Genomic DNA, 27,446 nt, shown 5'->3' with positions numbered 1-27,446 from the left:
GCCAAAATGAAAACAGACTGTTCTCCACTTGATAACCCCAGAGTTCCAACATGACCAGACCATCTTAGCCTACCATCAACACGTCATCGCCTGTGTTCATATGCTTCTCTTGCCATTGTCAGTTAATCAGCAAGCCCAGTGCTAGCCTCCAAAAGAATAATAGGGCTCCATCTGGCCCCCCAGGAGTGGCAACAGTGTCCTTCACATCTCTAAATCCCACCGGAAATTCCAGTAGTGTTTTGTGCACAATGGTACCATTGGGTCTACTAAATATAGAACTAGAAAAAAGTAAGTTCATCTGATGGCATAATTACTATCTCAACCTACATCCTCCACATTCCCAGTCTCTACTCCCCAGCCCTCTACTGCTGCCCATCAGGGCACTCCCTCCCCTCCTCAGACTAGGCCACTTGTAAATGTCAAGTTGCTCAGCACAGATGGAAGTATAGCTTTCTGGGTAAAAGCAGAAGATGAGGAATCACAATAATCTGGCTGGAGTCCTCTTATGATATTGAGCAAGTCACTCAACCTACGGCAGCCTCAAAATTTACTTGTCTGTAAAATGAGAATAACAACTCTTTCACTGTGCTTTGTTGAATGAATGCAACTGGCCTGGGATGAGAGTAGTAAATGAGACAGTATATATAAGGAAATTACCACGTTGTTTGGCATATAAAATGCGCTCAATGCAGTAAATGGTGGCTGTCGTAGAATGTTGTAGATGATGTAATTGTGGTAGATAATGATGACGACTTTGATTACGTGGTGATGCAGGCCGAAGGGTGGTCAGTTCCGTAGGTCATTTCCAGCAACCCAACCCTTCCCTCCCCACCGCCCCGCCCAAGCCCAGGCAGCTTCTTCCAGCGACAGGCCTTGAACAGGACGCAAACAAGAGATCCGCTGTCCCTCGAGACTCTGCCTGGTCCGTGCCCAGATCTCCGCGGGGAGCTCCAGCCAGCGTCACCCTACCCGCCCGCCCGCCGCTCTCAGGCCAGCGGACACATGGTGGGAACGTGAGGGGGCGGGGCCTGATTTGGTGCCGGTGGACCAATGGCCCGGCGGGAGGTTCTCAGCCAATGGCAGAGATGCTTCAGAGCCAGAGGGGCGGGGACACAGAGAGGAGCGGCGGCGTCATAGGTCACTGGGCGGGGCGGGAACCATAGCTCTGACAGGGGCGAAGCGGCAGTGGCCAGCGCAGTCAGGGCAGTCATGGCGGCGACTGCGGTGACGGCAGCAGCAGCGGCCCCGGCGCCGGCGGCCGGCACAGATGGCGCCTCCTCAGTACATTGGTTCCGCAAGGGGCTTCGGCTCCACGACAACCCGGCGCTGCTGGCGGCAGTGCGCGGGGCGCGCTGTGTGCGCTGCGTTTACATCCTCGACCCTTGGTTCGCGGCCTCTTCCTCTGTCGGGATCAATAGATGGAGGTGAGGGGGCCCAGGGTGGGGTCGCGGGCTCGGAGGGACTCAACCTAGCCTCTGGGGCTCCCCAAGAGGGAGAGGTCCTGCCCGCCAGTTCCCACGGCCGGCCCGGAGACCCCACCTGGGGGCGGTGGGGCCGGGAGATGGCCGTCTCCAGAGAAGAACCCGGGACCAGGGAAGCAGTTAGTCCTCGCACCAATGGCCTGGGTGGCCCAGGGCTGGGCCTCTGACAAAGTGCTTCCGCACTGTGTGTTATCCTCTTTGGGCCTCACACATTCCTGTGGGGCAGAGGTCATGATCCCCACGGTATGGATGAGACTCTTAAGCCTTAGAGACACAGAGTTGACCTGCCCAAGGTCCTGTAGCCAGTGAGGGGCACCAGCGCTCTTAGTGCTCAGGGAGGGGAGGAAAGGAGATAGGAATTATGGTGTGAGGGTTGGGTCGGGTCTCTGAATCTATGGCACAAAGATGATTGCATTCTTCAAGTAAAGAGCCCATTGCTGGGCTCCTGGCGGTCCTTTCTAAGCCTCTGGTTTGTTTGAATTTGTCCTTTTCACCCATCCTGGCTTTCCTCCCCCAAGACTGTCCTGCCTCTGAAGGTGTCCAGAGACTCTGGCTTAGCATTAAATAGGGCCAGTGCCCTTCTCCCCTTTATTATAAACAACTCAGTTAGAGGCACAGTGTGTCCTGAGCTTGAGAGCAGTAGGAGGTTGCTAGAAGAAAGGAAAAGAGAAAAAAAAAGGAACCAGTCCTGGCCAGTCGCTCAGTAGTTAGAGCCTCGGCCCTCGGACCAAAGGGTGTCGGGTTCGATTCCTGGTCAAGGGCACAAATGAACTTTGGTTGCAGGTTCCCCAGCCCAGGCAGGGGCGCGTACAGAGGGGGGGAAGCAATCCATGTGTCTCTCGCACATCGATGTTCTCTCTCTCTCTCTCTCTCTCTCTCTCTCTCTCTCTCTCTCTCTCTCTCTCTCTCTCCCTCTCCCACCCCTCTCCTCTTTCCTCCCCATTTTCCCCCTCCTTCCTTCTGCTCTCTCTAGAAATCAATGGGAAAAATATCCTTGGGTGAGGATTAAAAAAAAAAAAAGGAACCAAACAAAGTATCACTTTCTCCTGCCTCTCCTCATTAGATTGATTTTAAAGGACAGTTAAACCACTATGGATTAGATTTTTTTTTTTTTTCCCACTGTATTCCCCCATGCAATCTTGGCTGCCACAATCAGACAGACAGAAAGCGCGAGGACCCTTTTTTCTTGCATCTGCACTGGAACCTTGGCAGCAACAGTTGGATTAGATTTTTAACAACTGATGCACTGGGATTAGGGAGCAGCAAAGCTGTGATATCAAAGGCCCGCTTTGATGACTCCCAGGAGATGGAGTCCACAGAATCATGGGAGTGACTGAGGTAGATGTGTTTTCTTTGTAACCAGTGTTGAAAACCAAGGAGTTTTGAGACATCGTGTACCAGTCTCTCTTTAAAATGTCTCTCAGCAGTCATTTGGTTTGTTTGCATTGTTCTGGGGGATGTTTGCTTGTGGCCTTGTTGCCCTGATAGGCAGGGTTATTCCCAGGATACAGTGGCTCTCAGCCCACCATTCTTTCCTCTCCAGGGTGGGTGCCCTTCCAAGAGAGTAAGTGCTCCTCGCAGTGGGTCTATGAAATGCCCCCTCCTGCCTCGTTTATGTAGAGGGAATGGCTAAAATTAGTCCTGTGGAGAGCCTGCCCACACCATTTTCAGCCTGCTCTATTGCTCTGCCTCTGCTCCAGTTTCCATAGATAAAAGCTTGGGTTTGACAAACATCCTCAAACGGCCATCCCTACCATGGACATTAAACGAAGCCTCAGACTTTGCCTGTCATCTTGTGGCAGTGTGCCAACCCGAGCAGAGTCAATAGAATAAGGCTACCTGCTTGTTACATTGTCACAAAGGAGTTTCTTGTTTTATTGGGTTGTAGGGGTCATTGCATAGGACTGCCTACTCCTTTGTGGTAGTGGAGGTTAAAAATCAACAACAGCCCCTAGCTGTGTGGCTAGAGTATTGGCCTGCGGACTAAAGGGTCCTGGGTTTGATTCTGGTCAAGGGCACATGCCCAGGTGTTGGGCTTGATCCCCAGTGGGGGGTGTGCCAGAGGCAGCCAATCAACTGATCAATGATTCACTCTCATCATTGGTGTTTGTATCTCTCTCTCCCTCTCCCTTCCTCTCTGAAATAAATAAAAATATATATATTTTTTAAAAAATCAACAACAAAAACTTGTTGATTAAATTCAGATTTGCTAGGAATAAGGTATTTATGGATTTTTGTGGGTGGCCCTTTTGTGGTTTTGCTTTTCAGCCACTGAAAAGAGAAAAGGATAGAGCAGTTGGTGCTGGAGTCCAGTTCTGAAGTCAGAGGCTGTGCAGCAATGCAGATATTCATTGAGCAATTAATGAGTACCAGACACTGCTCTCGATGCTACCAGGGACACAGCAGTGAACAAGCATCGTGGTGTCCAGAGCTCTGGAGCCAAACATTTTAATGGAGGAAGACAAGTAAACAACTGTAATTTAGTAGAACTAAATGTCATGAAATAAATAAAAATAGGGGATGAACTAGAGCAGTGGTTCTCAGTCTTGCTGCACATGGGAATCACTGGAGCATCCTTAAAAGATGCCTGGGCTCCTTCTTCCCCCAATTCCGACTTAATTGTTCTAGATTATGGCCTGGGCACTAGGGTTTTTAAGGCTCTCGTGCAGCAAAGCCTGAGAAGCACTGGACTAGAGAACCACAAATTGAGCCCTGCAACTTGGTAAATGTCGCAGTGCGTTGGCAGGAAGTCTTTAGTTTTGGCATTCAGAAGAAACAGGTGAAATAATACAAAGCAAGTCGAATATGGTAACTGCTCCTGGGCCTGAAAACACTCCTACTACCCCCACCTAACCACACTCTCTGCTCCCATAATCAGATGGAGGGCAGAGCTGCAGACTGCTTTATGCACACCTTTGGGGGTTGGGGGAGTGATGGAGCCAGCAGTACCTCTGCATAACTGCTTCTTCCGGTGGCTATTTCTGGATCTGGGAGTGGTCTGGGAGAACTGTGCTGCAGCATGCCATCCTAGCTCTGCAAACATTCAGCTGCTGCCTCTGAGAAGCCTCCTTAGAAAGGGAGGGCCCTGGGCCATCTGCAAGGGGGCGGGGGGGGGGCACAATCTCTATTGTCCTCCTGCATCTCCTACACTGCCTCCCTCACAGCATTTTGGGCAGATGCATCAGATTAAAATAACCATGAATGGCACTTTCTAAGAGTAAAAGAAGACAGAGACAGGCAACCAAGAAATACGTATATTTATTAGTATAGGAAAAGGACCAGCATACTCCTTGCCTTGGTGGTAGTGGGAAGCTTATGAGCTAATTGTAGCTGTGTCTCAGGACTTTCTTTTGTTGAGCACTAGTTGGCTAAATCCTTTATAGCCTTTTTATTGTTTAATCCTCACCCGAGGGTATGTTTATTGATTTTATTTTATTTTTTTAAAATATATTTTATTGATTTTTACAGAGAGGAAGGGAGAGGGATAGAGAGCTAGAAACATCTATGAGAGAGAAACATCGATCAGCTGCCTTCTGCACACCCCCATTGGGGATGTGCCCACAACCAAGGTACATGCCCTTGACTGGAATCAAACCCGGGACCCCTCAGTCCACAGGCTGACGCTATATCCACTGAGCCAAACCGGCCAGGGCTGTTTATTGATTTTAGAGAGAGATGAAAGGGTGGGGGGGAGAGAGAGGGCGGGGGGAGGGAAGAAAGAAACATCTATTAATTGCCTTCTGTACGTGCCCCGGCCAAGAATTGAACCCAAAACCTTTTGGTGTCCAGGATGATGCTCCAACCAACTGAGCCACCCAGCCATGGCAGCCCTTTGCCATGCATCTGGAAGGAGGTACTGCAGTGAGAACAAAAGAAAGGGAAAAAAGATGGGGTGTGAGCAGCTTTTAGATTTAAAAATAGGTACTCAAAATAGGCCCTTGTAAGATACCTTTCTCTCCCTAATGCAACTTAGATAGGTGCTGGCTATAATCCACCTCACTTTTTATTTCAGTCATTTTCTCCCTGGCTCTGTGCTGCACCTGCATTCAGGAGCTTTTGGGACAGAGGGAGTTGGTAGAAATAGAGTGTCAGCCCACATGGCTCAGAATTAATAAATGATGTAAACTGCGAATTCCCGAGAATGCCCAGTGAGAACAATGTGTCTCTCTTCCCAGCACTGGGACCTAACACTGCTGGGCTGTCAGTGACGTGGGTGGTTCTTCCCTGGAATTTAGTCAGCAAGAAGGGGATTGAGAACCATAGTCTATTGCTGGGAAAATTTGTTTTTCTCTGAGCCATTTGCACTGGTACTGAGCATGTCACTTTAAGGTTCTGCTGCTGAGGAAATGTTTTCATTTGTCCAAAAGAGATGAAAAGATTCATCTTTATCTTTATTTTTGAAATTAGGAAAGAACGAATATATTTTTACCTGAGTGATACTTAGAGATCAATCTGTGATATGGGTTGTGAGTTTGTGTTATCCTTTCTGTGGGGTTAATAAGCTCTCTTACTTAGGAGAAATTAATGTCTATTAATATTCTCTGTATCCAGATTGAGTGAGCCTATCATATCATCGTAGTTACACAGCCTTGGCTTGAAGCAGAAAAACTTGATCCAGGGTGACCTGGACCCAAAAAAGAATTCACTATCATCCTCTCTCCTCCTATTAACAAATAAAATATTCCTCTCTCACTATCATCCTCTCTTCTCCTAGTAACAAATAAAATATTCCTCAACACAGAATCTGCCATCTCTAGGAAGGCCTTCCTTAGATATCTGCTTGTCTCATTCTCAGCCCAAGGATCTGCCTGTCTTATCTAACGGGCTAGCCTCATAGAGTCATGAATTACAGTGTCCTCTCTATATTTTTGGAAATGCCAATTTGGTTCTCTCCAGTGCTGTCTGCCTCTGGCTCCAGAGCATTTATGTAATGTAATTCAGTTGCACATGTCTGATCCAAAGGGTGATCTTTAACTGCTCACACAGGTCCGTGTGCCCTGAATTTTGGCCATGTGAGCTCAGCTTGGAGCTTCTAAGGGTGAGCTACCAGCCCAAGCACTGCCATCTCCAAAGCCCAGGCCAGTTTTCTTTAGAGCACCCCCTCACTGAAATAAAGAGAAACTGGCCAGGTGGAGAGAAGGCTCTAAGGGAGCACAGAAGGCCCAAGCTTCTGTGCGCACACCTGCCCCCTTGAGCATTTGTCCAGTAGCAGCACTGCTGCGGGTTCCTTTGGTGTTATGCAAAGCTATCACCTGGCAAGCCTCAAAGGGGGTGCTATTGCTGCCTGAAGGCTGGGGCTCCTAGAGGTCTGTTGCCTCCTGTGGGGGCCATCCCGAGGCCTCACTTCCTGGAGGAGCCCTGCAGGGCTTGGTGAAAGAGGGACTTGGAAGTAATAATATTTCTAGAATGCCAAAGCAGAGGCAGAAACCAGGATCAAAAGAGAAAAAGTTTAGTAGGAACAAATGAGAAGAGAAGAAAGGCAACCTTATAAACAGAGCTAGGAGTAAGGTTCTGTTTTCTAGAACAGTGCTTCTGAAACGCTCACGCTCAAAGGATTTACCAGGGATCTTGCTAAAATGCAGATTCTGGTCCTGGAGGTCTGGGATGGAGCTTTTGAGAGTCTGCATTTCACCAAGCTTCTGGGTGGGTCACGATGTTGATCCTCAGAGGAGCAAGGGTCTGGGAGCAAAGGTCCTGGGCAGCGTAGCGTCAGTGCTCAGGTAGTGAGTCCTGGCAAGAGGCAGCGGAGCCTGGTGGTTAAGAAGGTAGATGCTGACCCATTTATTTAGGTCTGAGTTGGGCAAATTACTTACTCTCTTTGGTGCCTGTTTTCTCATCTGTAAAATGAGGTAATGTATGTAAAACAAGTAGAATAGTGCTTCATTTATTGAAAATGCTCCTTAAATGTTCACTGTTGCTATTATCATCATTATTAGCAGAGTTGGGCCTTCTGCTCCTTGCCTCAGCTATAGATATCTCTTGTCAAAGATGAAAAGGACTCTCATGGAGTTATCTATACTTAAGAGATATTGCCAGGAATCTCTTCTTTTAGTACATGAAGTATAGAAATAAAGTTCTATAGAAGGCGCTAGAAGATAGCTTTCAAATGTGCATATCAGCCTTATTTACATCTTCAAGTGAAAGTCCTAGGCGACCTGGTGGACTGTGAAGGGAGAGGCCCCCAAAGTGCATGGCAAGGAAATTCCTGGGAGCCCAGATGGAGGACAGTGTGTCCTGGGGTTGTGTAATTGTGTAATTTGTCACCAGTTATCTCTAGCATCCTGTGTGGCAGGGCCCAGGTTTCAGGTGGCATGAGGCTATGTACGTGGTTTTCTTATTTTCCTCCTGAGAGGAGTGGTGAGGTTTGGGAGGAGGCCAATGCAAGTGCGTCACTCGTCTCTCAGCTTTCCTTTCTGAGGGTGTCAGCTTTTCAAAAACAGAAATTCACAGAGGCAGAGCTTTTGGTTTTCATACACACCATTCAGTCAGTCTCCCATCGCAGCCCCGTGGGGATCAGTCTCCCTTCACAAGCCCTTGGAGCGTCTCTGCACGCTCTCTGTCTAGTATGATGCTTTGGACTCAGCTCCTGCTGGAATGTGGGTCTGTGGCATTCACCCTGTGGGAGTGTTGCTTGCTGACATCAGAGGCAGCAGCGAGGGCGGGTTCTAGTTGGCAGCCTGGGAACAGTCACTGTGTATCTGGAGTTCCTTACCCCAACTATGTGTCTATAGTTGGGGTATGCGACGTGCTGGCCCAGAGGCACGGGGCTTTGCTGTGCTCAAAATAAAATCTGGCGATTCCCATTGTTGTCAGAGATGGGTGGGAGATGCTAATGGGTAGATAGCAGGAGTCTGACCTGTCAGGGCTTAGTTCCTGAGGAAGATCAGAATGTCAGTGGATTACCTGTAGTCAGGTTTGTGTTTGCCAGAGAGAGGGACTCCAAACACATGAGGGCCTGCAGAATCTCAGCTCCTGGAGCAGTGTTTGTGTCACTAAGAAGCCTTAGAAATGGGGGGCAGAGAAGAAAACTGTTTGACTGATAGTCTCCAATCACAGCTTTGTCACCTAATAATTGTGATCTTAAGCAAATTAATTACCCTCTCTGTGTCTCATTTTCCTCATCTATAAAGAGGATAATATTTCCCTTCAAAATGTGTTGAGGGAATTAAAAAGAAAACACACTTAAAATGCACGGCAGTTATATAATAACATTGATAACATTGGTCACCTTTGGGGAGAGAAATTAAATTCCTAGGGACTCAGGGGGAGGAACTTTTTACTTTGTACCCTTTTGTGCCTTGAACTTTGAACTATATGAATAGCTATCTGTTTAAAATGTTAATTTCATTTTATTTAAAAGTAAAACATATTATAAGATATATTGATGGAATTTCTCAGAAAGTTGATTCTGCCTAGCTGAACAGCTAGTAAATTTTTGTGGTCATATAAAAAAATTTTAGCCCTAGCTGGTTTGGTCTGTGTACCAAAGGGTCCCGGGTTAGATTCCATTCCAGTCAAAGGCATGTACCTTAGTTGCAGGCTCCTCCCCGGCTCAGACCCTGGTCAGGGCACATGCAGGAGGCAACCAATGATGTGTTTCTCTCTCATTGATGTTTCTCTCTCTCTTTCCCTCTCTCCAGCTCTCTCTAAAAAATAAAAAATAAATGAAAAAATATCCTCGAGTGAGAATTAACAACAATAAATACATAAATAAATAACAAAAAAATTTAAAACCACTGAAAGCATTTAAAAAATGCTAATTTTCTTTCCCTTTTCCTTGATGATCCAGAACTCAGGCTAGGTGACTTGAGTATCTGGAGTTCCTTACCCCAACCCAATCTCCATCCCCAGAAGCATGCGAGGTTATCCTATAAAGGGGTACCTTCTAAGGCCTTCTCCCTCTGGATGAGAACCTGGTGGCCAGAACCCTGGAGAGTGAACCACCTGCCAAACAAAACCCTGGGAAGTGGGGACCCCGCCCAGGCTGTGGGGCTGAGGCAGTAGATATACACGCAGCCCAAAGCAGGACCGCAGAAGGCAGGGCAGCTGTTGGACCCGGGTAGGTAGGATTATTCAGAGCTAATGCAGGGTCTGCTAATAGGACCTCAGCCTTCCCTACTACACTATTGCACTTGTTTTTCTGATGGTTTTCTCATCTGTTCTCCTTTTTGATTCTCATAGCCCTGTGATGAGTGGATATTTACACACAGGGCCTGAGGCTGAGAGGGAAGAAGTGACTTGCTTCTGATCACAGAGAAACAAGAATAGAAGCAGCTCACATTTAACCCAGGTTTTCTTTATGCCAGGCACTGTACTAAATGTTTTTCATGCATTATTTGATTTTCATTTCTTAGCGATTCTATAGTTGATGTTAGAGAGGCACTAACATCAACTCCACACTGCAGGTTAGAAAACGAGCAAAAGAGGTTAAGTAACTGCCTAAAGTCATGTGGCTAGTAAGGGGCAAAACCAGGATTTCAGTTGATCTCCTACCATATCACTGCTGGCCTAGACCCTAGGCCTCTCGGTCCTGGTATTAATGATGCTACTTGTTTGGCATAAACGGGCCAGCTTCTCCCTGCTTGGTTAGGAAAGAGAGCCACTCTGTATGATGTTACCACTAACAAGGCCTCTGTGGGCTCTGCAGGTTCTTACTTCAGTCTCTGGAAGATTTGGACACAAGTTTAAGGAAACTGAACTCCCGCCTGTTTGTAGTCCGGGGACAGCCAGCGGACGTGTTCCCAAGGCTATTCAAGGTAAGTGCAGAGTCTGAGAGAAGACAGTGAGAGTCCGCTCCCGAGGGTTTCCCCCAAACTAAAAGAGATGATATTGTGACCAAGGAAATGGAAACAGTCAGGGCTGGTCTGACCGCTGGTGGAGGAGTTGGAACAAAGGCAGCCGGTCAGCTTGCCGACAGAATGAAAGTGTGTTAAGGAAAAAATTCGGTGTAACCAGTGTCTTGTTGGAAAGTTCCCAGCTCAGTCCAGACATGGGATGTGGCAAGTTATTCCACCCTGGATACTTCCTTGGATGTTTCCTTGGCTCAAGCCTGCAAGATTTATTAGGGCTCTTCCCACGCCAGGAGTCTGAGGGCGAGGCTTCCTGTTCAGCAAAGGGCGTTTCCTGTCTTTCTTTGCTCTGCTAATTGGGAAAAGAGTCGCCTTTCTGAGGGAGTTTCCCTGCTTCCCCTGGGGTAAGTGGCTGATCACATCTTCATGTGGCTACCACACAGGCCTGTTTGCTATATCAGATAGCCAGCCCACTTCTCCTTCTCCCCCAGTCCCTTTATAAAGCTCATTCTAAAGTCCAAACAGAGGCAAAAGTACTCATGGACAGAGGGCTCTAGGGTAGTCTCCCCTCATCCTCAGCATGCACATTGTTTTTAGGCCCCTCTCCACCCAACTTCCTTCCTACTCTTTCTGGGGGACAAGACAGGAGGAAAGGTTTAATGTCCAGGCAAGCAGCTCAGTAAACACTTCATCATTCACTTCACCTCCCTGCACCTCCCCACAAATGCACATATACAAAGCATACAGTGTTGATAATAGCCACCTTTCATTCAGGGCTGACTGTGAGTCAGGCACTGTTTTACGTAAGTGCTTTACATACGTTAATTCTCTTATTTTTCACAGCAGCCCTAAGAGGGAAGTGCTGCTATCCCTCCTGTACAGATGAGGAAACTATAACTTCACGGTCATGAAGCTAGGAAATGGTGATCTAGGATTCAAGCCCAGGCTCTCTGACTCAAAGTTGTGTTCTTAACGTCCACACCATTAAACATTTGCCACTCATCTCTCTCTGCATTGCCCCCCTCTCTCCTAGCACAGCCAAGGCCAACCTAGTACAGCCCAGAAACACAGATCAGTCATTCAAAGAATATTGATTGAGCTTCTACTATGTACTACGCCCCATACTAGGCACTAGGGTAATGAATGAGACAGCATGGTTTCTGCTCTGAGAATTCACACTCTAATGGGGTAAACAGATAATGGGCAAACCCACTGCCATATAATAAACGCTGTGATGGAAAAGGGCAAGGTGCAGGAGAATCATATTGAAGGAGAAAGTCAAGGAAGGCTTCTTGGAGAAGGTGTCATCTAATAGCACTTTACTGTTATCCACAAGGTAATGAGTATTTAACAATGTAATCTGTATGAACTGCTAAGCCTGGTACTTGGCTCATAGTAGGGCTTCATAAATATTTAGTGCTATTATCCTTGGACAAGGATAACCACCCTGTTCAGGACCCACACCCCAGGCAGGACTGAGTCAGGACCAGACCAGCCTGTGCATGGCAGGATATTTGCCCCAAGGGGTTGACAGTTTTAATACACCATGACTAGAGACTTTGGTTAGAATATGGTTTTCTTTTTGTTAAGTTGCATGCTCTGTGGGTTATCTGTACAACCGTTCACAAGGCAAGCTTTCTTTCAACATTGCTAGAAAATCTAGAAATTTCTATCAGAAAAAAAGTAAATACTTAGAAAAGAATTCCCTTCTTTTTTAACATGTGGCCTGTCTGCTTTGATTTCTGTGACCTCTGGACTAAGGCGACTCTGAGAGCTGGAGTTTATTAGCTGTTTGCTGCTGGCCTCAGGAGTGTTGCTGTGGAAACCATTAGGGCACCACACATAGTACAAGTCTGCCAAGAAAACTAGGCCAGAAGTTTGCAGGGCTGTGAGGAGCTCTGGGAAAGGCCTGCCGAGCAGGAGGGAGGAGGCAATCCCATCCTCCGCTGTCTCCACCAGTGAGTCATTGCCTCTTGCTGGGACAGGGCTCCCCTGAGAGCAATGTATTTCTAGCCTCCTGCTGCATTCTCCTACCGCAAGGATACGGCAAGTGCACAGGGCTACCCACCTCTCCTGACTCCACAGAGACCCCTAGCCTCCGGCTCCAGTGGTGCTATGCCGTTGGCCTCACCTCAAAGGCCTGTCCTCAAACCTTGTGAACCTCACGTGGTTTACTTTCCAGTTCAAATCATTGTCCCTAGTGTGTTCTGCAGCCCATTCTGACAGTTCTCCTGACTTGCTCTGTTCCTTCCCAGGATGGAGCTGAGCACCTAGCACCCAGCCCCCAGCTTCCCCCTCCTCCCCACACAGTGTTTAGTGTAACAGATTCTCTCTCCACAGGAATGGGGGGTGACCCGCTTGACCTTTGAATATGACTCTGAACCCTTTGGAAAAGAGCGGGATGCCGCCATCATGAAGATGGCCAAGGAGGCTGGTGTGGAGGTGGTGACTGAGAACTCTCATACTCTCTATGACCTGGACAGGTAAGAGATAGGCCCCAGGGGTGTTGGTGATTTGTGCCCTTGCTGAGCAGAACTCAGGGCAGTTTAGCAATAGAGCCACCTAACACATGACTTATGGAGTTTTCTAGAAGCTGGAGGAAAATGGACCAGAGTTGGATATGTAAAACAGGTCACAAAGAGCTTTACCTGACTTGGGTGCAAAGAGGCTCTTTAGGTCCAAGAGATGGAGCGGTGAGGATCCCCACTGAAGGTCTTCACAGACCTGCTCCTAATATGCTCCAGTCCCATCCAGTCCTTATACTCCCAACTCCAGTCCTGCTCCTCAAAGGCTGCCCTCTGACCTCAGTGGACACTAAATGTTACCCCTCCCATAGGATCTCTGTTCTTAGAGGTCCAGTTTCTGTACCCAGTACAAGTTCCCTGGGCTCCCCTGACTATCTGGTTTTCCAGGTCAGGCATTTAGAGATCCCTGCAGAGAGCTGATAACTAGAGTGGCCTCTTTCCCTGGGGACAGGCCTCTGTGCTTTCAGAGATTCTAGGAGGAAACCCTTTCCTCCCCTTCCCTGGCAGAGCTGTCACCCTCCTGCTGCTGCTGTTGCTGCCAAGCCTGCATCCGCTGCTTCTCCCCATCTCCCTCTCCCCAACCCAGTGGGTAGCTGCCAGAAGGCGGGTCACACAGCTCTGCATGTGAGCTGAGCTCTCTGGAGGAGGTGCTGGGTGTGGAACTCCTCCTTCTGCCACGTGCGGAGGAATGGGGAGGTACTGCAGCCAGCCTCATATCTCCACTAGAGGAGAGAGAGAGCCGGACTGAGAAATGAATTCACCCAGCCAGTTGGTTTGCGTAAGCTGCTTCTTGGCCAACAACAGCCCCAGGAATCTGGCTCTAACCCATCCCAATTCATCTTTATATAAACAGCCTCAATTCTCCACTCTCCTATATCTTTTCTTATTACCTGAGTACAGCTATGTTTCTCTTGTTCGTGAAAAAATACTTTGTAAACTGCAAAATACCCTTTAAGTATTAGTTGTTGCTATTAATAACCCCAGCCCCAGTCTCTGGTTTAGGGAGGAGAGGCTGTTCTGCACTTCTTTGTTCTAGAAAATGCGGGCCAACAAGGGAATGATTGTCCCACAAAGGAACACATTTACAGCCCTTACCAAAGAACTTCCTCAAGGCTTACTCTGCCCGGATATAGAGGAAGCTCCACGGGGATTCCTAGGGCTTGGACAACCAGGCCGAGTATCAAGAAGGCTAATGGGGATTTTTCTGAGATTAGAGAGATCTGGTCAGTCTGTCTTTAGGCGGCTCCACGTCGACCAGGGAACCTGGGATTGAGTCCCAGCTTTGGTCCTGCCTTGCTCCATTACCTGAGGCACCTGCTCCAGCTCTCTGGGCTTCATCTCTCTCGGTAAAATGGAGATATAGCTTCCCTTGCCTCTCCTTTCTACTTAGGGGTAGGACCTATGAGCAGATAAGGAAAGGTACCCTCCAAGCCTTTGAAGTCTGTGCTCTTCTTCTTTAAAAAAAATAAATAAATAAAATAAAAAAGAAGGGAAGGGAGAGGGAGAGAGAGCTAGAAACATCAATGATGAGAGAAAATCATTGATTGACTGCCTCCTGCACAACCCCTACTGGGGATTGAGCCCGCAACCCAGGCATGTGTCCTTGCCTGGAATCGAACCTGGGACCTTTCAGTCCGCAAGCTGACGCTCTATCCACTGAGCCAAACCAGCGGGGGCTGGGCTCTTCTTATCTGGGTGGGCAGGGACCTGAAATGAAAGGCCTTGTGAGTGACGTTAAGTGTACTTTGGGATTCCCAGGATCATTGAGCTAAATGGACAGAAGCCACCACTTACCTACAAGCGCTTTCAGGCCATCATCAGCCGCATGGAGCTGCCCAAGAAACCTGTGGCCTCCGTGACCAGACATCAGATGGAGAGCTGCCCGGCCGAGATCCAGGAGAACCATGATGAAACCTACGGCGTGCCCTCCCTGGAGGAGCTGGGTGCGTGCTCCTGCCTCTTAGGCCAGCACCTCCTTTTTTGTGAAATACCTGTTGGTTTTTTCCTTCTTTTTCAAAGTAATGCATGTTATTATAGACAACTTTAGAAAATACAGAGAAATGAAAATGGGGATAACAATCACTATTTCCGATCACTCAGAGATAACCACTATTAATTTTGGAATATGTCCTTCTGGTCTTTTTTCCGTTCGTACACATAAGTAATCTTTTTTTTTCTTTTTTTTTCCCCCCACTCATAAATAATCTTATGTTTCTAGTTGATGCTTCTGTTTTTTGTACTTCTCCCTCTCAAATGATGTAGGCACAGTCTGGTGCTGGCATCAGTGGGCTTTCAATACCAAAATAGCTAAGATTGCTTCTGTTGAAGGGGAGGGTCTCTCAGTCTCTCCGGTTACTGACTACAACACCCTTTCTCCCTTACCCCTTCCTTCCTAAACCCCGCCCTCCCCCCCTTTTTTTTGTATCTGAACAAAGTTAGCTTTCTCACCTGAATACTGCAGTTGTCAGCGAACCTGAAAGGGCGAGTAGTCCAGGATTGCTCTCATCTGCCTGGAAGGAAGGGTAGCTGGGATGGGAAGGCAAGGGAGAGGAGAGGGAAAAGTCACAGTGGGAAGAGAACCAGGATGACCTAGAAAGCACTGGAACGTTAAGAATGACCTCAGCCCCAGTAGCAGCAAGAACCCCACGGTTCAGTTCTTGCAAAGCTCAAAGAGCAGACCAAGGTGCCAAGACCTGCTGAGCTAACACTGGAAAGGCTGACCTCCAGGCCTCTGACCTGCTCCTCCCCTGTAGGGTTCCCCACTGAAGGACTTGGCCCAGCTGTTTGGCAAGGAGGAGAGACAGAAGCTCTGGCCCGCCTGGATAAGCACTTGGAACGGAAGGTATGGTCCCCATTTCTGAGACCCAGAACTTCAGATGCTGGCACCCATGCAGTGGGGAGCATGGGGTAGGTTCATGTCTCTTGGTGCCTCTTAGCTCACAGTGGTTGAAAAATAAAAAGTCTTCCTGATGGCCGTAGCAACGACAGCAACAATAGCAGCTACCATTTGTGGGTGCTTCCCACCTGCTGGGCACTGGGCTGAGCAGATCTGGGTTAAGTACCTGCTTGCATTACTTTAATCTTTTCAACAGCCCTATGAGGTAAGGTGTTCAGCTCTCTATTTTGTAGGTTAGGAAATTAAGGCTTAGAGAGATTATGAAACTTGCCTAAGGTCACATAGTAAGTGGTAGAGTAAGATCTCGTTGGATGTGATCCTAAAACTTTTGTTAGATTGCTTTCTTTCATCTGTGGGCATGTTTTTCTTCCTAAGAGGATATTGGATCAGGAAAGTCCATAAGATTAATTATTTTTTGTGTATGTGCCCCCCACCTTTTGCTGGGTTCTCTTCAAGGCATGGATTTCTATTTGCTTAGACACAGAGAACAAAGGCATGCCTCCCAGTGAAGTGGGAATTAGCAAGGGGAAGGAAAGGGGCCAAGGTCCCAGAGGCACACCTTAACATTGGCACCTGGCCCCCACCCCCTGGCACTAGGGTGCTCATGACAGAGCAGTCAGCTCCTCATTTCCTGCTGCCTGCAGCTAGTTTATAGACTTGGTCCCTGGGTAGCCCCAATGCAGCAGCAGCCTCAGCAGCCCTATGACATGAGTGGAATATTTTTTTCTGTAAAGTGGAAGCCTTTTTTCCTTTCTTCTGTTTAATCACAGACCATTCTGTGCCTACAGAATTCTCTCATGTCTGTCACCTTATTTAATCCTCAGGAGGTGGGAAATGTGTTCTCATTTAATAGATATGTAGCTGAGGAAGGAAACTTGTTCACCATCATCCCACAAGTTAAATAGCAGAGTCGGGACAAGAACTTGGGCCTCATTGTTTGGTCTAATGGTGGTCCCATAGAAAATTCTACTAGCATGAAGGGGTGAAATGTGTGCAGTGTTCAAGTCCTGGCTCCTGGCTTTCTGTTCTGTGACCTTAACCACCTAGTGCCTCAGTTTTTTCCTCTGTAACATCAGACCTTTCCTTTCTTCACCTTCTCTTTTGATGCAGGCCTGGGTCGCCAACTATGAGAGACCCCGAATGAACGCCAACTCACTGCTGGCCAGCCCCACAGGCCTCAGCCCCTACCTGCGCTTTGGCTGCCTCTCCTGCCGCCTCTTCTACTACCGCCTGTGGGACCTGTATAAAAAGGTGAGCACACCGCGAGGGCAGCCCGTCTGCTCCCAGTTGCAGCAGCTTGGATCAGGGCCTTCCAGGCCATGCAGTCACCCTAAAAAGGGGCCTTGCCTCCGGTCCTGGGGGTGGGGACTGGGTTGTGGATCCTGGAGGTGCTTAAGTGAGCATTGTGTCAGAGAAGGTGGGGAAGAGACCACATTCAAGAACCTGCGGAGCTGAGCACAACCCAAACTGCTGAACCACATAAAATCGAGGTTACCAGGTAGAACAGGGCATGCAGAAAGCTGACCTCAGTGTGTCCATAGAGGTGGCAGATCTGCTGGCAGCAGGTGGGCAGGGGCGAGCAGGGGGCGTGGGAGGCAGGAAGGCGAGGCTTGAGCCCATCCTCAGCTGAAGAGCACCGTGGCCCTCTTGGTCTTGTGTCCAGAGCATCAAAAGGGAAGTTCAGGAGTGGCTGCTGCCCATCAGTGATGAGATGGCCTGGAGGGCTGCATGCAGGTTGTGCCATACAGACCATAGGCAGATCCTGTGGTAGTGCCTCCAGACAGAGTGGGCAGCACAACAGCTATTCAGCATCTGCGTTGTTTCACATTGCCCCATCCTTGCCAATATCAGGATTCTGTGGCACAGGGTGGCTTTTGATGGTTTAGTGGGTAATCTTCTGATTTTATGAAAATCATTATTTGCTTGAAGGTCTGATCTTCTTATTGTGTATAACTTATGTAACCAAAATCTAGACTGAGCAGTTTTTATACGTGGTGATGAGAAAATCCCTTTGACATTCTAGAAAGCAGAGCCACACGGGCCCCTGAGGATGAGGATTGTGAGCCTGTCTGGGGAGTTTGGTTCCCAGTGTGGAGTTGGGCAGTGATATCCTTTTCCTCTGCCCACCTCTCTGCAGCCATTCTCATTGCTCAGAGCAGGGCACAGCTGGGCCTGGGTTCAGCCTGTGGGCACACTGTGCGCATCACAAGCATGTCAAACTCAGGGCCCGCTGGTTGATATGCTTGGGAGGGGATAGTCCCTCACGTGTCTAGGGAGTTTGGAGCAACCAGGTTCATGGAAGCTCCAAATTCCTTTGTGGGAGAGGTCTGGGGACACGTGATGAGAGCTGGGCAAGCATTTATATCCACGGGCTCCTCCCACCCCCAGGTGAAGCGGAACAGCACACCCCCCCTCTCCTTGTTTGGGCAACTCCTGTGGCGAGAGTTTTTCTACACAGCAGCCACCAACAATCCCAGGTTTGACCGCATGGAGGGGAACCCCATCTGCATCCAGATCCCCTGGGACCGCAACCCTGAGGCCCTGGCCAAATGGGCCGAGGGCAAGACAGGCTTCCCTTGGATTGACGCCATCATGACCCAACTGAGGCAGGAGGGCTGGATCCACCACCTGGCCCGGCACGCCGTGGCCTGCTTCCTCACCCGCGGAGACCTCTGGGTCAGCTGGGAGAGCGGGGTCCGGGTGAGTGCCTCTCCATGGGGCCCAGCCAAGGGCAGCCCCCTCTGGGCTGGGGAATGGGATCCCTGGGTCCAGGATATCCCCTCCAAGCCTTCCAGCAGAAGGGCTTTGGCTCTTCTCCATGGGGCATGTGGCGGCTTGGGGAGAACCATGGCAGTCGGTACCCAGGTCGGCTGAAGTCCCACCCGCCCCATCTAGGTGTTTGATGAGCTGCTCCTGGACGCAGACTTCAGCGTGAACGCGGGCAGTTGGATGTGGCTGTCCTGCAGTGCCTTCTTCCAGCAGTTCTTCCACTGCTACTGCCCTGTGGGCTTCGGCCGCCGCACGGACCCCAGTGGTGACTACATTAGGTGAGGATGTAGACCAGCTCTCTGGCCACTGCCCACTGTGGCCTCCTCCTAGGGCGGGATACCCTTGACCCTTTGAAGGAGGGTCTGGTGTTCTGATGGGTTGTCTGGTGTGTATGTTTCAGGCGATACCTGCCCAAATTGAAGGGGTTCCCCTCTCGATATATCTATGAGCCCTGGAATGCCCCAGAGTCCATTCAGAAGGCAGCCAAGTGCATCATCGGTGTGGACTACCCACGGCCCATCGTCAACCATGCGGAGACCAGCCGGCTCAACATTGAGCGAATGAAGCAGATTTACCAGCAGCTCTCTCGCTACCGGGGACTCTGTAAGGAGCCCCTACTCCACTGCCAGCCCCCAGGTCACTGAAAGGAAGGGCAGCACCTGCAGGCTTGGGGGGGGCTAGAGAGGGATTTCCAGATATTTGTCCAGGGAGACTGAGTGCTGTCTTCCAGGCTGTTACATTGACTTGACTTTTGGGGCACAGGACACTGCACGCTGGGCTGGATCAGGCCTCTGAGTAGTCAGGGAAGAGATGGAACCTCAGTGTCATGGCCCAGAACCCCCCACCTTGTTTCACCCTGCAGCCCTCTGCAGTCCTGTGAGAGTGTCTTCTGCCTCTCTCCCAGGTCTGCTGGCGTCCGTCCCGTCCTGCATGGAAGACCTCAGCAACCCGGTGGCAGAGCCCAGCTCGAGTCAGACTGGGAGCATGAGCAGTGCAGGTGAGTAGCAGCTGGCCTGTTGCGGCCTTGTCCCATCCCGAGGGCACTCAGGACCACCACCAGCTCCGTCACTGAGGGCTGATGACAGGCCAGAATGAATCTGTGCCCCAGTGGAGCTTCTAGTGCCCCTGGGGCAGACAGAGTAAAGGAGCCATGCAGATCATCTCAGATGACAGTGCTGGGAAAAGGAAATTGAGTAACCTGATAAGAGAGAGGCTGGGGCAGGGGGATTACTTCGGGTTAGCTTAGATCGGAGTAATCAGGGAGCACCTCTCTCAACAGGGATCAAGTAGTGAGCAGGGCCAGCCTTTCCAAGAACAGAGAAGAGCTTTCCCAGAAAAGGGAAAAGCAAGAAAAGTCTGAGATAGGAATGAGCTTAGTCCATTCAAGGAACAAAAGTACGGAGGCCAGTGTGGCTGGCATGTCCTAAGTGAGGAGCTGGAATCTGGAATGAGAGCGATGAGGATGAGATGTAGCAGGAGTAGCTTTGTGTAGGCTTGGTGTCCACGAGGGGCATTCCGATTCTGTCATCAGTACACTGAGAAGGCACTGACGGGTGGTCAGCAGGGTGGGGCGTGATCTGATTTATGTTTTACAAAGCGCTGTGGGGCGGGACAGTGTGGGCAGGAGTGAGTACAGGGAGGCTAGACGGCAGGCGATGGCAGCATGGCCCAGTGGTGGCAGGAAAGCAGAGTAGACTTGCCGCATTCTTATCCTCCTCCCTGGGCTCTGGGGTGAAGATCAGTGAGGTGAGACTGGCAAGAACTCCAGCACCTTTTCTAGTTTGCTCAGCAAGGCTGGCCAGGACATTGCTCATTCCTGCTTCAGGAGGCACATCCAGGGTCGCAGAGGGAATTCCTCACCTTCAGAGCAAGGACAGCAGACAGGCAAATCAGGCCTGGAGCCCGGAGGTTTGGGGCCCAAAAGCTGGCTCTGCTGCCAACAGGCCTGGTTATGCTCTCCTTGAACGTTTCCAGGCGAGGTCATTGCTGAAAGGAAGGGCAGGGGTTAGGCCTGAAGAGCCACATTGCATTGCTGACAGGCTCCCTGCCTCGAAAGAGCTACCACTACAAGGTTTCAGGTCATCTACACACAGCCTGTGTGACACTTTGACCTGCTTCCCCACAGGCCCAAAACCACTACCCAGTGGTGGCCCAGCATCCCCCAAACGCAAACTGGAAGCAGCTGAGGAGCCGCCTGGTGAAGAACTCAGCAAACGGGCCAGGGTGGCGGAGTTTCCTGCCCCAGAGCTGCCGAGCAGGGATGTCTGAGAGTGAGTGGCAGCTACTGACATTCAGCTTCAGGAGGGAAGGTGGGAGAGAGGTGGGGGTAGGTGTGGAAAACTACTTTCCTTCTAACTGAAGGTTAAAACCCAGCAAACTAGATTAAAAGTTGGTGGGAGGGAGCTGCATGATTTTTTAGAAATTCAGTTCAAAAATTCTACCATTTTGACTTCTATACTTTCTAAAATTTAAAAGGAAATTTTAAAGTAAAGCTCTTTCTTTGCCAGCTAAGGGGAAAAAATGGGGGGGGGGGACTCTTTCTACTTTTCAAAGTGAGTCAAATCTAACAAAAAGAAAGCAGAGACCCAGATGTGAAGCTGTGGGAGAACTGCCCCTGTGGCAGGGTCTGAGGATGCTCCAGGCCCCTCTGCCATCACCCCATAGGCTGTGTTCTGTAGGTAGGCCAGGGGAGGGCAGCACTTGCCTTCAGAAGAAAGGCTCACTCAGCCCAGCCGCCCCCTAAGGCCTAGTGCCCGAGCTCCCCTCTTCTGTGCCTCTTATAGCCACTCCTCCATTCTCACTTTCCTTATGGCTTTGGCTGTGTGCTTTCCTGTTAGCATTCATCTTTCTTGGAAACCTCCTGAAAATTGTTTTTTAAAAAAGCAAACCTGCTTCCTCCTTCCCTAGAGCAGGAAGAGCCTTTTGTGCCTTTCTTGGAGAAATGTAAGTTACTGTCCTCTTTGAGTCATCATCTCAGGCTGTTCCTTATGTACCATGAGATTGGAGGGCGAGTGGCTCCACTCCACGGAGCCCATTGATTCTTATTCCCAAACCCCTCGGCTTCAGGGCTGGGCAGGGCCCGCTGGTTTGAGCATCCAGGCTTGAATGTGGTGAGACAGCAAGTGTTTGATGCTTGTGCCCTTTGCCCCACCAGGCTCTTTGCTGGGGGACAGATTTTTGCTATCTTGTTCTAGGAGCCCCAGCAGCCTTAGATACTGCTCTCAGTTATCTCTTAGCCCGGTGATACTAAGCAAAGTTCATCCCGTTTTACAAATCTGAAACTTGCCAGGCTGATATTCCGACTTTTAGGTGAGAAGACCAAAGAACAGAGAGGTTGAATGTCTAGATCAGGGGTGGGCAAACTTTTTGACTCGAGGGCCACAATGGGTTCTTAAACTGGACCGGAGGGCCCAGGGGCCGGAACAAAAGCATGGATGGAGTGTTTGTGTGAACTAATATAAATTCAAAGTAAAGGAGCGGAGGGGAGAGCAAGAGAACCCTCCGCTCTTCCGGCTCTGCAGGCCGGATAGAATAGCCGAACGGGCCGGATCTGGCCCGCGGGCCGTAGTTTGCCCACGGCTGGTCTAGATCAAGGTTGCTCAGTAAGCTTGAAATTCAGCATGAAATTGTTGCCAACAGGTGTGTGAGAAAGGGGAGCATAACACATATAGTGGATGCCTCTCTTCATTTTATCAAGAAAATAGAAGCTTTCTCAGAGTACCCTCCTCGGCTTTTCACATTGGTCTCATGAGCCAGGGCTAAGTAAAAAAGCCACCCCCAAGGTGGAAGCAGACAATCCTGCTTTTGTCCAGATTAGTGTAGACCATTGGTTTTTCAACTTGAGTGAGCAATGGAATCCTGTGGAGAATTTGTTCAGCCACAGATTGCTGGACCCCACCCACAGAGTTTCTGACTCAGTAGGTTTGGGGCAGGACCTTAGAATTTGCATTTCTGACAAGTTCCCAGCAGTTGATGATGCTGTTCTGGGATGAACTTTGAGACTCACTGACGTAGACCAACCATGATCCATGTCTTTGCCAGGCCCACGCCTATGACCCACTGTACAAAATCTGGGTTCTCTTAGCCAGGAAGTGTGCACAGCCAGGAGTGTTGCATAAGACACAAGTGTTGCAAAGGAAATGGTAGCTATGATGATGATTATGATGATGATGATAATAGATATTGTTATCATTATTTTAAAAGAACATAAGGTTATAGTTGGGTCTGATCATGGAGTGTCTTAAATGTCAGTCAGGTGATTCTTTGGTTTACTCTCTGGGAGCAAAAGGCTTTTGGAACAGGAGAGTGAAATGACAAAACTGGCAATTTTGGAAGATTGACCAGGCATTGGGCTGGGACCCACAGAGGAAATGGGGGCGGGAGCGAGCCAGCTGAGAGGTTGTAGCAGCAATTCCCAGTGACACTACAGGGATGTAGAGGTCAGTGCCTGTTTCTTGCCTCACAGTCCAGGAGATTGTCCATCAGCCTATTGGTATCTTAAGGACCAATCCTCTAGATTTGCTCTGGCCTTCCTCATGGCTAATTAGTTGGAAGTAGGGGCCAGGAGGTCAGAGGATAAGACAGACTGAGGAGACCACCTGTGTTCTTTGGACGCCCTGAGAGAAAAGAGTACATTTGTGTTTCACTGTGTGCTGGTGATGGCTCCTGGGCCTAAAGATCTGCAGCATCCTCGTCTGTAAAAGAGCATCTTGTCACCTGCCATACCCACTGAGAAAACACGTTATGGAAATAAAATTAAAAACCATAAGTGAAAAGCCATTGAATAAGTAAAATTCACCACGCAATGGAAATCGCATTACCATCTTGCACATGCTTCTCAGGGTGTCCTTGACTGTGTTACTGTTTCTTCAGTCAGAGCCAGCACACTGGGCTAAATGGGTCGCAGAGCAGTGGTTTCATGGCCAAAGTGGATACAGTTTTAGATTGAGAGGCGAGAGACGTGTCCCCTCTCCTCTATGTCAGTAATTGTGTGACTGGGTTAGTCTAGTAATCTTTCTGAGATGCTTTAGCTGTGGGGTGTGAATATCATTCTTTACCAGCCTGAAGGCTCAATCCTGGACCTTGGGAGGCCATAGTCACCTGTGCACACTATAGTTTTATGGTTCTATTCTAATGCCTCAGGCCTGTGGCCATTCACTGGGCAGACAGTAACTTACAGTGTAACCTGGTCTGTAGGAAAACGTGCCCTCATATCAGTAGGTTCCATGTCTACTTCAGACCCACACCAGTGTCTGTTCTGCATTTTGTTTTATTGCACCATGTTCACCACACTAAAAACTAAGCCAGCCTCCCAATAGTTGTCATTTCAGCTGCCACCCCATGACCCCCAAAGCTGCTGCCTGCCAGGATTCCATTAGCCTCAGTTGTGTACAGATTTTTCCTATTGGCCAATGTTTTACTATAGGGGGAACAGCTCACATGATCCATTTGTCTTCTGCTGGTACATAGTGATCTGTTGAGAGAAGCCCAATCCAATACAAAAGCTTCATGGCCAGGGATCACCTCTCCCCCTCCCCCTTCGGCAGTTCACCAGAGATGGTTAGCCCTGGGGCTTCACTGAGGAAACCCTGACTTCTGGAATCTCTTCATAGTCTTTTTGACACTTGTTTATGCAGATCCCTCCTTACATGGAATGATGTATGTGAAAGGCATTGGGCACTCTGTAAAATAGTACACACAAGGAGAGGTGGTGTGGTTTTAGGAAAAAAGCCCGGCCTTACATTCACCTTGATAAGTGTCTGCACCCCACCCCCCTACTCAGTGAACCATCGCACAAGTTTCCTCACTCTGTGGTTCTCAGTTCCTGACCTGGAGATAAGAAGTTGGGACTCTCCCTCGCCCTTTCCCTGGCACTTACTCAGTGGCTGCTGACTGAGGGCCCTCCCTTTTGGCGTATGATTTGTATGGTGCATGATATGAGGAATGAGACTGAGCTTAAGAGCTCAGCTTTGTGCCCCATCCAGACTCAGCTGCACCTCTGTACTTCCCTGCTCCTGACTTGGGAGCTGGTGGCAAACTATCTGCCGCTCTCAACTTCTTCTGTATCAGTCCCCAGTAGGGCACTGTGTCACACCAGTAGGTAGGGAGAGGGTGACACCTGAGACTTGGTTATAGGATCCAAAGTTTCCTGCAGACCTTGAGCCAGTGTGGTATCCTTTGCTGACATAAGCTCATTCATGCCCACCCCTCTATCCTTAGATGGGGAAAGGATGGACTTACAGATTTGGGTTTCTTGTTAGCATCCAATGGACAGGAAGGGGTGTGAGGCCCCAAGTACCCAGGTGGCCGTTCTAACTAACAGTGGGCACACTGAGGGAGGCAGTCATTAGTTTGTGTTCTAGCTGCTTCTGTGTTTCTTGTATTAATGACAGAGTGAGAGAGTTGAGCAATCGAGAGATTGCTTTTTCAGTGCATGTTTCATGCGTTGATTTTCCCCCTGGTGCCTCTCCCCTGGTTGTTCTTCCCTTTCCTTTCGTGCTGCTGTCATCATTTTTCTGCAAGGCCTCATTTGGTTTCCCCACCCCCTCGGTCTGCAAACCTGTGTCAAAGCTTGAGAACAACAGCACAGGGACCATCTAGTTGTCTGCTGATCCTGCACCTTAAGTAACTGCTTGAACAGGCCTTGGACTAGCTTTGTAGTCAAGGACAAGCTGATTCTTCCAGACCTCAGTTTACCATGTTTGTGTTTTTTAACCCATCATAGAAGAACTTGGGTCCCTGGGGCTTATCTAAGGCCAAGACACTGCCACCTCCCTTCATGAGCCCGTCCCATAACTAAATCATGGCTGAGTCTACATAAGTCTGAATTGCTATCATTATAGACACCTGAGGGCATCTAACCCCCTTACCTTCTAAACTTAGGCATTGGTCCTTCAACATTTCTGGGTTACCCATGCTTTGAGAGTCTGATGAAGGATGGAGCCTCTCCCCAGAAAATTACACCTGTTCACAGAAAATTACACCTGTTCAGGGTTGTCATGGACTGCCCTTAGCCTCTCCCTGGGCCCCTAAAGGAACCCCAGAGTAAGAGCCCTTGTCCTAGGAGTCCTCAAGCGCTGTTTATCTCCCCCAAGCCTGAAGGGAAAGAAAACACAGGAAGTGGAAGAATGGGGTAGAGCTGTTGTGGTGTCCTCTCCTGGAGCTTTTCGTTGCAGACTAGCCAGCTCTCTGGCTTAACAGCAGGGTCCAGAGAGACCTGTGTCTGAAATACATACACAGTCAGCATGTTTCAATAACCATACATACGCTTTGGTAACATTTATGGGTAGTGAAAATATATGACTAAGTTATATCGTACAAGCTTAAAGGGGAAATGGTTGAAAATAGTACACATATTAAAGCATGAGGCACTCAGTACTGACCTATATAGGCGCCCACTCGTACATTTGCTCTTTAATTTACCAGCTTCAGAGAAATTCTCTGATAATAAATTCAGAGTTAACATTTGTCTTGAAAGGGTTGCATGTGTCGGAAGACTAATGTTAAATTCTGAGTTCAGTGTCTTTGAGTCTTGACAGCATTTTTCCTTTTCTGTTAACATCCAAACTTCCATGTATGTTGCTTGGATGTTAGTCTTCATGCCACCCTGTTGATTTCTTCTTTTTCTATCCTCTAAAAGACTTTTTAAAAAATACATATATTTATTTATTTCAGAGAGAAAGGAGAAGGAGAGAGAGAAACATCAATGATGAGAGAGAATCATTGATCGGCTGCCTCCCGCACGCCCTCTACTGGGGACTGATCCAGAAACCCAGGCATGTGCCCCAACTGGGAATTACACTGCGACCTGGTTCATAGGTCGATGCTTAACCACTGAGTTATGCTGGCCGGGCTCCTCTAAAAGTCTTAGTGAGCAATACTATACTATAGAGGTTGCTTAGTGGTAAACATACAGGTTTGGAGTCAGCCAGGCCTAGGTTGCCTGCCTTGGCTCTGCCATCTCTGAATGCTGCAGTCTTGGGCAATTTATTTACCTCTCTGGCTTCAATCTCATCTGTAAAAATGGAGGCCATATCCTTAGGGTTAATGGGTTGTTTGCTTGGGCAGCCATAACAAAGTACCACAGACTAGGTGACTTAAGCAACAGAAATGTATTCTCTCACAGTTTAGGAGACTAAAAGTCTTAGATGCAGGGGACCAGCAGGGTGGTTCTTTCGGAGGCCTCTCTCCTTCATTTGTAGATGGTGGCACCTCCCCGTATCTTCACATGGCCTTCCCTCTGTGTATATCTGTGTCCTAATCTCCTCTTCTTATAAAGACACCAGGCATATAGGGTTAGGGCTCACCCTAATCTCCTCATTTTAATTAAATTACCTCTTGAAAGACCCTAACTCCAAAAACAGTCACACTCTGAGGTTAGGACTTTAACATGAATTTTGGGGAGACATGATTCAGCTGTAGCACAAGTGTATAGGGCCTGACCCATGGGCCCAATAAGCCTTCTTATCTGCCTCACTAGCGTTTACACTGTACAGACTTTGCACAGAACACCGAGTGTCTGCACACTCTCAGACACACCAGACCACTTACACAGGCAGCCCAGCATTAGGACAGGCTTACCCTGGCCTCTGTTATAAGGTGCGAGGCCATTTCTTCCCTCTGTCCCAGACTAGCGAGGTTATAACTCTCTGAAATGAGTCATCCTTGTGTCTCCTCTCTCCTCCCCTCAACCTCTAGCACAGTACCAGGGTTCTGTTACCTACATGTGGAAATTCCTAAACTCAGCCACTGCCTTCATCCTCAAAATCACTGTCATCGGCTGACTTCTCTTCAAGCCATTTTTTTCTGACTCTCCATTTCTGGCAGCAGCCACTTCTGCCTCAATTCAGAATCTGCCCTTGTCATATCCGAGCAGTATCCCAAAGACCTCATATGATCCTCACATGGCCTTGTCTTCCTCCATCTCCTCTTCCTCCTCCTTGTCCTCCTCAGAGGGGAAGTGTTCAGGCACCCAGTGGCATCCCAG

General features: G+C 49.0%; 1 protein-coding gene across 1 annotated transcript in view; it reads left to right on the top strand.

Annotated features, from left to right (window-relative positions):
* Positions 1 to 756: 756 nt before the first annotated feature.
* CRY2 (cryptochrome circadian regulator 2) overlaps positions 757 to 27,446 on the top strand; it is a 28,998-nt gene continuing 2,308 nt past the window's right edge. The window contains exons 1-11 of the mRNA XM_080642947.1: positions 757 to 1,424; positions 10,129 to 10,237; positions 12,611 to 12,753; positions 14,554 to 14,738; positions 15,549 to 15,637; positions 16,802 to 16,942; positions 18,080 to 18,391; positions 18,587 to 18,738; positions 18,861 to 19,063; positions 19,365 to 19,457; positions 20,586 to 20,730. Of these exons, the coding sequence (XP_080499073.1) occupies positions 1,210 to 1,424; positions 10,129 to 10,237; positions 12,611 to 12,753; positions 14,554 to 14,738; positions 15,549 to 15,637; positions 16,802 to 16,942; positions 18,080 to 18,391; positions 18,587 to 18,738; positions 18,861 to 19,063; positions 19,365 to 19,457; positions 20,586 to 20,728 (1,785 nt within the window). The 5' untranslated portion in view covers positions 757 to 1,209 and the 3' untranslated portion in view covers positions 20,729 to 20,730. The remainder of the gene's footprint in view (positions 1,425 to 10,128; positions 10,238 to 12,610; positions 12,754 to 14,553; positions 14,739 to 15,548; positions 15,638 to 16,801; positions 16,943 to 18,079; positions 18,392 to 18,586; positions 18,739 to 18,860; positions 19,064 to 19,364; positions 19,458 to 20,585; positions 20,731 to 27,446) is intronic.

Source organism: Plecotus auritus (assembly GCF_963455305.1).
Source record: "Plecotus auritus genome assembly, chromosome: 9".
NCBI classification, from domain to species: Eukaryota; Metazoa; Chordata; class Mammalia; order Chiroptera; family Vespertilionidae; genus Plecotus; species Plecotus auritus.
The sequence above is the reverse complement of the archived record's forward strand: the minus strand, read 5'-3'. Positions and strand labels throughout refer to the sequence as shown.